The 12,521-nt window shown below is 39.2% G+C and overlaps 1 protein-coding gene across 1 annotated transcript; it reads right to left on the bottom strand.

The window, feature by feature from the left end:
• Nucleotides 1-4,363: 4,363 nt before the first annotated feature.
• LOC120925060 (NADH dehydrogenase [ubiquinone] 1 alpha subcomplex subunit 7-like) lies at nt 4,364-4,828 on the bottom strand. The gene has a single exon (XM_040335947.1). The coding sequence runs from the start codon at nt 4,790-4,792 to the stop codon at nt 4,445-4,447; it is 348 nt and encodes a 115-aa protein (XP_040191881.1). The 5' UTR covers nt 4,793-4,828; the 3' UTR covers nt 4,364-4,444.
• Between the last annotated feature and the right edge of the window lie 7,693 nt (nt 4,829-12,521).

Below are 12,521 nucleotides of genomic sequence, written 5' to 3'. Positions count from 1 at the left end.
AATTTTTAGGGGGGCTCAACTTAACCCTCAGCCAAATATTCTAAAAGTGTATTTATTTGATTAAAGACAACTGACGCCCGCCAAGCCACCAGAGGAAGGCAAATCATTGAAAGAATAAATTGAAACTTAAAACCTGGAGTAAATCTTTATTGAATCACACAAATACACATTCACACAAACCAAAAAAACACACACACACACCGACCTCCTGACATCATGTCTGACTATGGTGGCTGTGCCACATTGCCCGTCCTGTGGCCTGCCCTTTACCATTATGATTCAGTGAGGAGGATGTGTGTTTATTTTTTTTCTGGTATTCTGTGGTGTGTGTTTGTGATCCCATAAAGATTTGTCCAAGGTTTTCAGATTCAGTTGACAATTTATTCTGTCAAGGATTTTCCAGCTTCCTCTAATGGTGGCATGGCTTGGCTTCAGTTGATGTATCGTGGTAGAGTGCTCACTGAGGGTAACTTTTTCTGTAAAGTGACAACTCTGAGAGCTTATAACACTGATCTAGACGTACTACCCATCTGGTGGTGCTGGTGGTGGTGCTGGTGGTGGTGGTGGTGGTGGTGCTGGTGGTGGTGGTGGTGCTGGTGGTGGTGCTGGTGCTGGTGCTGGTGGTGGTGCTGGTGGTGGTGCTGGTGGTGGTGGTGGTGCTGGTGGTGGTGCTGGTGCTGGTGCTGGTGCCAAAACAATCACGGTGAACCAGGAAGTTCTGCAACACAGACAACTTGAACACACTGTGTGACAGACAGTTCCTGACTGGCAAACATCACAGTGAGTGAACCTATAACACAGTCACTGACTGTGTTATAGGTTCACTGACTCACTGTGATGTTTTACAGTCAGGAACTGGAAGTGCTCCTTTTTTTGTAGGTACTGTTTATTTTTTAATATTATATATAAAATATATATTATATAGCAAAACTATTGTAAAACTAACTGCACCAGCCAGGCCAGCACAACAGTTTAATGTTACAGACAGTACTGTTTTAAATAAATACTGTTGTCTGCTGCACTGTTTTGTTCATTCAGACTTTGCTATATGATATGCAGGGAACTTGATATGATTTGTTTAAACAGCAGATGCAAATAAATATTTTTGTGCAATTTCTGACTGATTGAATTAATTTTTTGATGTACATTTGAAAACCATGGGCACTTGGGTAATAATCTTGATACATCGTGATGCATCGCGGAATCTAATCGAATCGTGGACTTGATAATCGTAATCGCATCGAATCGTGAGACGAGTGAAGATGCGCAGCCCTAATATATATATATATTTTTTTTTATTAGAATAAAAAAACACAAACAGTAGCATTACACATCTCATTTAAGAAGCCTGTATTCATTTAATTACCGTATTTATTTATTGGCGTATAACACGCTCCCGAACTTGAAGAGGGAATTTTCAGGGGGGAAAAAACTTTTCACAGCCCCCTGCGTATAACACGCAGGCACAGTTTACCCTCTGTTATCAGGGTAAAAAAGTGAGTGTTATACGCCAATAAATACAGTATATTCTTCTATAAATGTTTGGTAGAAAAAAATACACAATAAGCGTATATTGGTTTGCGCAAAAGTTATAGAGTCTACAAAATAGGGGATAGATTTATGGCATTTTTATTATGTTTATTTTATTTTTTTACTAGTAATGGCGGCGATCTTCACTAAGCAACAATGTAAAATGTAAATATAATAATAATAATAATACTACTGACATGTTTTGTTCTCTCCCCTCATTATCCAGTTCCCGACCCCCGCATGTACATGTACGTCCACAATATGGCACGTACAGGCACATGGGCGTACACGTACGTCCTCGCCTATTAGCGGGTGGGGGGTCCGATCGGGACCCCCCCCGCTACATGCGGAGGTCGGGTCCGCTCGGGGAGCGATCCGGGACCACGGCGCGGCTATTTGTTTATAGCCGCTCCGTCGCGATCGCTCCCCGGAGCTGAAGAACGGGGTGAGCCGTGTGTAAACACGGCTTCCCCGTCCTTCACTATGGCGGCGCATCGATCGCGTCATTCCCTTTATAGGGAAGACACGATCGATGACGTCATTCCTACAGCCACACCCCCAAACAGTTGTAAACACATACTAGGTGCACCCTAACTCCTACAGCGCCACCTGTGGTTAACTCCCAAACTGCAACTGTCATTTTCACAATAAAGAATGCAATTTAAATGCATTTTTTGCTGTGAAAATGACAATGGTCCCAAAAATGTGTCAAAATTGTCCGAAGTGTCCGCCATAATGTCGCAGTCACGAAAAAAATTGCTGATCGCCGCCATTAGTAGTAAAAAAAAAAAAAAATAATAAAAATGCAATAAAACTATCCCCTATTTTGTAAACCCTATAAATTTTGCGCAAACCAATCGATAAACGCTTATTGCGATTTTTTTTACTAAAAATAGGTAGAAGAATACGTATCGGCCTAAACTGAGGAAAAAAAATGTTTTTATATATGTTTTTGGGGGATATTTATTACAGCAAAAAGTAAAAAATATTGCTTTTTTTTCAAAATTGTCGCTCTATTTTTGTTTATAGCGCAAAAACTAAAAACCGCAGATGTGATCAAATACCACCAAAAGAAAGCTCTATTTGTGGGGAAAAAAGGACGCCAATTTTGTTTGGGAGCCACGTCGCACGACCGCGCAATTGTCTGTTAAAGCGACGCAGTCCCGAACTGTAAAAACACCTTGGGTCTTTAGGCTGCATATTGGTCCGGGGCTTAAGTGGTTAAAGAAAAACATCCCGTAATGAGGGGTGAGCACCGTGTATATACATCATTATTTCATATTATTTATACTCTTTTTATGATTTATGTTATTGTCATCAATTGTATATTATCTTTTTTTAATTTTATTTATGCGTTTTTAACCACTTATGCCCCGGAAGGTTTTACCCCCCTTTCCTGACTAGGTCATTTTTCCGTCCCTTTAGCCGACAATTGCGCTGTACCCAAACAACATTGATGTCCCCCCCCCCACACAAATTTATTGGTGGTATTTGATCATCTCTGCATTTTTTTTTTTTTGCTTTCTCTCCCTTCTCCCCCTCCTCCACCCTGTATTCTTCTGTTATCCATTTTTGCCATTGTAGCTCTCTTTTGAATGAGAGGTATTTTATCTCCTCTCTTAATTAGTTGGACCAAAAATGTAGATTTGGGTATTTGTCCATGTTAAAGGTTAGTGGATCTCCTGGAAAAGGGATTATGAATAGAAAACAGATTTTACGAAGAGGTACATTGAGACCGTATTTGTACATGTGAATGTTTGTGTACCCAAACAACATTGCCGTCCCCCCCCCCCCACCACCACCACCACAAATAGAGCTTTATTTTGGTTAGTATTTGATCACCTCTGCATTTTTTTTTTTTTTTTTTGCTTAATAAACAAAAGAAGGCCGTCAATTAAAAAAAAAAAAAAAAAAAATTTACATGTTGCTATAATAAAAATTCCAAAATGTAAAAAAAAAAAAAAAAAAAAAAGTCCTCAGGTTTAAGCAAATATACCGTATTTATAAGAATATAACACGTACAGGCGTATAACACGCTCCCTAACTTGAAGAGGGAAGTTTCAGGAAAAATAATACATTCCACAGCCCCCTGCATAGAACACGTAGACACAGTTTACCCTCTATTTTCAGGGTAAAAAAGTGAGTGTTATACGCCAATACAGTATTTAATGCATTATTTAAAGAATTCTTTGTTTTCTCTGTCTCACTTTTTTCCCTTCTATTTTTTACTTAACAATTGTATATAATCACATTGAAAAAAATGTATTCTAACTTTTTTCATTAGTTCTCTTTTTAAATGTCATTATTTATTTTTAATATAGCTAAATAGCAAACTATGAGCCTTTTTTAAAAAAAATAAAAGGAGGTTTGCAGCGCCCGACCATCCGCAAATAAATGGTCTTGTGATAAAAATGGATCACAACATTCTGAGGCAAGAATATTTTTTTTCTTTTTTTTTTTTTTTTTTTGGTGAAGCCGATAATTTCTTATGGTGACATAGATAGGACATGGATGCATCATCAATATTTATAATTGGTCTACTATCAATGTTATCTATTGCACCACGCCAAACTGTGTTATCAATAAATATTCTATTCACTATTTTAGTTTGATTCATTCTCCCCAAGTGTTGTGTATCACATAAAGTCCCATTTTCCCTCCATTTCCCTCTTCGCCCCCCCCCCTTATCAATATTTCTAATGTGTTAATAAATATTATATTGAAATTAGCATATATTTAAATTTACATTCCCAACCAATATATTTATTTAGCAAATTTGAAAAATAAAATTTTTTCTTTAATTTATAATGTAATAATTTTTTATTTTTTTTTCTACTTTCAGAGTTTATTTATTTTACAGTACAGCTAATATTAGGTTTAATAGGATTAATATGAAAAATCTTCCATGAAGCGTTCACAGGTATGGTTGATCACTTGACAATTCCCATTTGGGAGGGCAGATTCCAGGCGTCGCTGGCTTTTTTGTAGCTTTTGAAACCGCTGAATCTGAGCTGACTATGGTTTCTCCAGCAGCTAGAACCTTTTGGGAAGACATAATAATTGAAGGAGGCATAGCTTCTCTGCGTCCATCACGTGAACAATAATAGTTGTTGGCAAATTTATGACTTGGACCCACGGGTAGAGCTGGAGGTGGCGGAGTCCTGCTAGCAATTTCTGTATACCGCAGCTGTAGTTTTTCTTGAAGATTATGCCCAGACGCCCAGTTCCGCAGCCTCTGGATGAATTTTGTAGCAGAAACCATCTCTCTTGTCAAGGACACCCAGGGCGGAGCATTCAATCACCCAGACTACCTACCTATTATTACTATGTAATAATTTTAATAAAAATGTATTTTATATTATTTATATTTTGCTTCAGTCATAAAATAACAAGAGTGTTGCTAACTGATCAAGGGTGGGAATTTGTAATAGAGGTATGTTAACAAATGATATACAAATGATAAACTAATACTGATTCACAGTCACACATCTGTAATTCAAATCAGTTAGAACACATATAAAATGTAAAGACTTGCAATGCACCCTAAATATAAGCAGTCCTATGAAGTATTTTTTTTTTTATTATTAATTTATTTTTTTAATGCATTATTTTATGAATTCTTAGTTTTCTCTATGTCTCTTTCACTTTTTCCCTCTACTTTTCCTTCCTTCTATTTTTTACTTAACAATTGCATATAATCACATTGGGGAAAAAAAATGTTTTCTAACTTTTTAATTATCTCTCTTCTAATTTCATTATTTATTTTTAATATAGCTAAATAGCGAACTATGAGCCATTTTTTAAAAATTAAAATTAGAAGGTTTGCAGCGCCCGACCATCCGCAAACAAATGGTCTTGTGATGAAAATGGATCACACCATTCTGAGGAGAGAATTCTTTTATTTTTTTTGGTAAAGCCGATAATCTCTTATGGAGACATAGATACGGCATGGATGCATCATCAATATTCATAATGTGTTAATAATCAATGTTATAATGAAATTAACATATTTAATTTACATTTCCAACCAATACATTTATTAAGCAGATTTAAAAAAAAAAATCTTGCCATTTGTAATGGAATAATTTTAATCAAAATTATTTTGCAAATACTATTTATATTTTGATTCTTCAGTCATAAAATATCAAGAGTTGTGTGTTTTTTTTTTCAAGGGCATTAACCAAACTGGTGAATGAACAAACTGATAATTGGGACAAATATCTTGTTGCTGTATTGTTTGACCTTCAAGGGAAAAAAAAAAAACAATTCACAACCAAATATTCCATTATGTCAGAGAAGCCAGATTTCTAGTTGAAGTGCCAACTGATTTTAAAGTAAGTGATATATACTGTGTGTGTGTGTATATGTATATATATATATATATCTATATCTATATCTATATATATATATATATATATATATATATATATATATATATATATATTTATTTGAAATGTAGCAAAATTATAAATATATTAATATTTAAAAAGGTCACCGGCATAATCTACAGTATCTACTAGTTGAGCATAAAGCATATTTATGTTAGAATTCTCTAAGCTTTATATGTTTGGGGAGTTTGGAATTACAATGGTGAGATTTATATAGAATGTATCTTTTAATATTGTGCATTACTGTAATAATACTGAGGACTTTAAACTTTAAAATATGTCATACTAACCGGTTCTGTGCAATAATTTTGCACATAGAGATCACATCACTAATCTTTGGCAATCCCCCACTGGACCTGTCTGTTCCCTCTTCCCCCTCACCAAGCAATGTGCCAATTTGGTGCCCATGCTCCTGATCTGACCTGTGTGCATCCATAGACACACACAGCGGTTTATCAGGACAGCAGACATTTTTTATTTATGAAAGAGAGAGCGAGAGAGAAAGAGAGAGAGTGAGAGAGAGCGAGAGCGAGCGAGGAAGAGAGCGAGCTGTATTGCAGCAGAGAATGCTGGATCAGTGAAAGGGTTCATTAAATTGTTTAGTGACGAGGGGAAGAGGAACAGATAGTGGGTGTGTATTTTACGTGAAAGTTAATGCAAAAAAGTATAAATTACATTTTTAAATAATAAAAAAAAGTCGATATGTCTGATGAAGGAGCATGCAAGCTTGACCACGCCTCCACCATCCATCACCTATGACCGTGCTTTTTGTGTGACCGTCTTCCGCATCGGGGACTGTTGACCACCACCGCTGCCCAGCTGGACTACAGAAGCCCAAGCTACTTATGCCCTGCACATATCTCACCAAAATGTGAATCGATCTCACTTTTATTAAACATTGAATTGTAACAGACATACTTCCCTCCTCTCTCTCCCCCCCCCCCCCCCCCATATCCAGAGTCCCTTCTGCTCCCAACAACTGGCTGTCCACACTGATACAGACCAGAAAACCTAAACCCTGGTCTGGTCTCAGCAGTGAATGAACTTTGCCTACTGGCACATCTGGACCTTGGAACTATTTCCATATCGCTCCATCTCTTTAATAAAATACCCATCTGATGTGCATAATAGTTTTTTGCACAGGGCACGATACGAGCAGATCTTGCGTTTCTTGCATTTCAACAACAATGAACTCTGTCGTCCTCGTGGAGACCCTGGATACGATCAGCTCTACAAAATTCGGTCCCTCGTAAACCACTTACGAATGTTTTGCAGCCTTGTATACTCCCCATAAAGTTGTCTATGTTGATGAGTCCCTAATTAAACTTTCTTGTCTATCAAACAGTACCTTCCCAGCAAGCGTGCCAGATACGGGTCAAGATGTATAAGCTCTGTGACAGGGCCACAGGCTATGTATGGAGCTTTATGGTTTACGAGGGAAAAGATAGTTATGTAGAGCCGGAGGACCGCCCAGAATACATGGGGAGCGCTGGCAAGATCGTGTGGGACTTGGTGTCACCCTTATTCAGAAAGGGGTACCACTTGTATGTGGACAATTATTACACGAGTGTGCCACTTTTTAGTCACTTGTTTGATCATCAAATTGGCGCATTTTGCACCGTGCGATCTAATCGCCTGGGCTTTCCCCAGCAGCTTGTAGATTCCAATCTTAGGCTGGGGGAGAGAGCCTTCTTCAAGTGTAATAATTTGCTTGCTGTGAAGTGGAGAGATAAAAGGAATGTTTTCATTCTTACCTCCCTTCACGCAGACACGACGGTCCAAATTCGTACGGCGGCTGGTGTTGTGGAGAAACCACTCTGTGTCCACCAATATAACCAAACTATGGGAGGGGTGGACCTAAACAACCAGTTGTTGGCGCCGTACCTAGTTGCCCGCTAGTCCATACAATGGTACAAAAAAGTGTCTGTACACTTATTTCAATTGGCTTTGCTGAACGCTCATGTGCTATACAGAGCTTCAGGATGAACTGGATTCTTTCTTAAATTCCAAGAAGAAATCATCAAAGCCCTTCTGTATCCAGAAAATGCTTCACCTCACCAGCTTAATCCAAATGCAGTAAGCCGGCAGGCATGATGGGAGGGAGCGGCGCGGTCATGCTCTCAGTGGTGTACAAATCTGAGAAAGAGCGGCTGGCTCAGGCTCTCAGTGGTGTCCAAGGCTGGGGTGGGGAAGGAGCGGCTGGCTCAGGCTCTCAGTGGTGTACAAGGGTGGGGAAGGAGCGGCTGGCTCAGGCTCTCAGTGGTGTACAAGGCTGGGGTGGGGAAGGAGCGGCTGGCTCAGGCTCTCAGTGGTGTACAAGGGTGGGGAAGGAGCGGCTGGCTCAGGCTCTCAGTGGTGTACAAGGCTGGGGTGGGGAAGGAGCGGCTGGCTCAGGCTCTCAGTGGTGTACAAGGCTGGGGTGGGGAAGGAGCGGCTGGCTCAGGCTCTCAGTGGTGTACAAGGCTGGGGAGGGGAAGAAGCGGCTGGCTGAGGGTCTCAGTGGTGTACAAGGCTGGAGAGGGAGTGGATGGCTCAGGCACTCAGTAGCGGCTGGCTCAGGCTCTCAGTGGAGTACAAGACTGGAGAGGGAGAGGCTAGCTCAGTCTATCAGTGGTGTACAAGGCTTGGAGAGGGAGGCTCTCTGTGGTGCACTGAGGCAGAGCTCAGCCAGCTGCCAGTCATTAATCTAGGTGATCCCAATATTATTGTCAGGATGCTTCCAGAGCTTGGAGCGGATATGTGATGTCAGCCGACAGCGGGCACAAATACAAGTGCACTCCTATGACCCACAGATGTATCGGTAAAATAGATGTGACCATATTTCTATTTTAAGTTGGTGTTTTAATTGATGTTAAACATTATTGGCCTTTCACATACTATTTTTTTTTTTATTGTATAATAGTTTTCTTTAGATCTCAAAAACCATGGTTCTTGCTTGGGATGGATTTATTAGGTGCACTTGTCCCCACACTAAAGGTACGGTCATCGTTACATATGTGTGATAGTTGATTACTACACTCGATGGGTAGAGGCATTCCCACTAAGAAATAAAACAGCTATCCATCATTTTGCGCCATTGGAGAACCAAAAAGGGCAGGGAATTTATAAATGAGTAAAATATATATATTTTTTTTTATTAGAATAAAAAAACACAATAGTAACAGTACACATTTGATTTAAGAAGCCTTAATTCATTTAATTATTTAATGCATTCTTTTAAGAATTCTTTGTTTTCTCTGTCTCACCTTTTGTCCCCCTTCTGTTTTTTACTTAACAATTGTATATAATCGCATTGAAAAAAAAGAAATGTATTCTATTTTCATTAGTTCTCTTTTTAAATGTCATTATTCATTTGTAATATAGCTAAATAGCGAACTATGAGCCTTTTTTTTTATGAAAAGGAGGTTTGCAGCGCCCGACCATCCGCAAATAAATGGTCTTGTGATGAAAATGGATCACACCATTCTGAGGCAAGAATATTTTTTTTTATTTGGTGAAAGCCGATAATTTCTTATGGAGACATAGATAGGACATGGATGCATCATCATTATTTCTAATTGGTCTACTATCAATGTTATCTATTGCACCACGCCCAATTGTGTTATCAATAAATATTCTATTCATTATTTTAGTTTGATTCATTCTACCCAAGTGTTGTGTATCACATAAAGTCCCATTTTCCCTCCATTTCCCTCTTCCGCCCCCACCCCCCACACAAAATATTTCTAATGTGTTAATCAATATTATATTGAAATTGGCATATTCAAATTTACACTCCAACCAATACATTTATTCAGCAAATTTGAAAAATAAAATTTCTTCCAATTTGTAATGGAATCATTTTAATCAAAATGTATTTTATAATATTATTTATATTTTGCTTCAGTCATAAAATACCAAGAGTTTTTTTTTTTTTTTTTTTTTTTTAAGAGCAACCAAACTGGTGAATGAACAAACGGATAATTGGGACAAATATATTGATGCTGTATTTTTGACCTTCAAGTGAAAAAAACAAAACAATTCACAGCCTAATATTCGGGTTACATGTCAGAGAAGCCAGATTTCTAGTGGTAGTGCCAACTGATTTTAAAGTAAGTGACACATATATCCCTCCTGTAGTCACCAAAATATATATATTTTTTAAACGGACCCATTAAGAAAAAAAAATTTCCTTTTAACTGTACTATGTTCGGGCGCCGGCCACGTGCGTTATGGGACGTGCCACGTCAATGCAATCTCGAGCTTGCAGACACATCGCTTCATTTGCGGGCTTTTGTCCCGGCCTTGCTGCACTTTCCGATGCGCCGAGCAGCTTCCGCCCGGTGCTCGTAGTATCTATTACTACTGCCGGGCAGTTTGATTGACATCTGAGTTAGATGCCACTTCCTGTTTTCTCTCTCCCATTGCGCCCGAGAGAGAAAAAAATTGGAAGAATGAGGAGCGGACACCTCCATGGCCGCTGCCAGTGGAAGGAGACACAACAGGAGAGGACACCACACAGCAAGGCAAGTGCCGCTGTGCTCCACGTGGAGAAGGGGAGGGGGATTTGATGGGACAGAGGCTGCATTTGATGTGACACAGGCTGCATTCAGTGGCGGGATTATAGGGGTCGCTGAGGTCGCCATGGCGATGGCCATGGCCATGGCGACTGGGCCCCTTGCTGTAGGGGGCCCAAGCGCAGGAGCCGCCGGGAGCGGCACAGTACAACTGAAGCTTAGGTGTGCATGTGCCGCATGACGTTAGCACATGCAAATACAGGGATATCTCCTAAACCGTGCAGTGCAGCTACAGGTAAGCCTAATTATAGGCTTACCCAAAAATCCACTTTTTGACATTAGCTGTAGCATATTGCTAACATCTGCAGTATGCTGTTTTTTTTTTTTTTTACTTGTACTTATCGTTACAAGAGGAGTTGATTGACGGCTGCTAAGGCGCGTCTTGGCCTCTGTTTATTCTTCAACTGCCATGATGCTGCACATGTGATCAGTTATGACACCAGCCATTGGATGGTTTGACAGTTTGGTTGAGAGCACAACCAATGTGACAGTTAGCAATTCCGGCATGCCAGGAATGTAACTGCTTTTTCAAACTGTTAAATTGATGGGTTTACTTCCGCTTTAAGGATGCTGGAAAGTTCATTTTGAGGATGAACCTCCGCTTTAAGGAGTATAAATTGTACCCAGGCAGCCAGCTATATTCAAGTGGTACATGGGTGACAATAACAGAGCTGATGGAACAAAGGAATATATTTTGATCAAAATGTTAGATTGCGTTACAGATTGCTCACGTTCTTAGCACTCTCCCGAACCCGGGAAGCTTTAATAGACCTCTTACCAGATTTGAGAAATTGTGCTCTGAAAAGGGAGTAATATCACATACTCTATCAGTAAGCTACCAATTATTTGGAACACAGCCATAAAGTTATCTCTTGAAATGTGTCCAGGATTGGGAACAGGAACTGGGGAGGACCTTTAGCTTGGAACAGCGACAATGTATGTATAGGTGTGCGCATGAAACATCAATTTGTGCGAAAACACAAGAAACAAATTTCGAGATCTTTTCGAGGTGGTATAGAACACCAGAAAGATTAAATAACATTTTCCCAGATACCTCGGATCGGTGTTGGAGATGTCAGACAAATAAAGGCACGATGTTGCATATTTTTTGGGACTGTCCCAAGCTAAGAAGTTTCTGGTCGGAGATTAAGCGAATTCTCCAGATCTTTACAGATCAAGCGATACCAAAAGACTCAGAATTGTTTCTCTTGCATGTAAATCAAGTGCCAGAGAAAGATTATAGGGAATCAAGTATTTGTCATCTCTTAGATGCCGCAAAGGCTTGTATTTCTATGAAATGGAATCGCCATCTCCACCAATAATAGAGATGTGGATCTGTAAGGTAAAAGATCAGTAGATTAGAAGATCTGGTCCCTTCAGCACAGCATCAACAGGAAAGATACTCCAAGACGTGGTCCTCTTGGAGGGCCTTTCTGGCTTCCGAAGAGGGGGAAACTAATAGGGGAGAGGTTTAATGAGACTAATTTTGGTTACAGCAGTAAACGATGATGCATTGGGAAGCTTTATCTTATTTTTTTGACAATCATAGATGTTTGGTATTATATATATTTTTTTTATTTTTTTTTGTGTCTGCTTGTGTCTGTTGGCGGGTAGTTTAAGGAAATAGCGACAGGAAAGGAGTAGGATAAGTATAAAGAACTGGACATAGATTGAGGAAATAAGGTATCAGGAAGTAGAAGCTAACTAGGATTCTTTTGGAATAAGTAAATAGAGAGAATTGAGACACTATAATAAGTGACGTAACAAGGGGGAAAAATAGGTCTCAATTCAAGAGGTCTAAGGTCGAAAAGGGGTGGAGTTGTTTCCCTCTGTAGCTTTCTTTTCCTTGTCTTTTTTCTTTATTTATTATGAAGATATGTTTTTGTTTTGTTTTTGTTAATATGGAACATATAGCTGTATGCAAGTTTTTTTTTTTCTTTCGTATTCTCTTGTTTTAAATAAATAAAATTATTAATTGAAAAAAAAAAGCTCTTTGAGCAAAAAAATCCCCAAAACCGTCTGCAGATGAGCGGAGATATCAGAAGTC

This window comes from Rana temporaria, chromosome 1, assembly GCF_905171775.1.
Source record: "Rana temporaria chromosome 1, aRanTem1.1, whole genome shotgun sequence".
NCBI classification, from domain to species: domain Eukaryota; kingdom Metazoa; phylum Chordata; class Amphibia; order Anura; family Ranidae; genus Rana; species Rana temporaria.
This window is presented reverse-complemented; position numbering and strand designations above follow the sequence as displayed.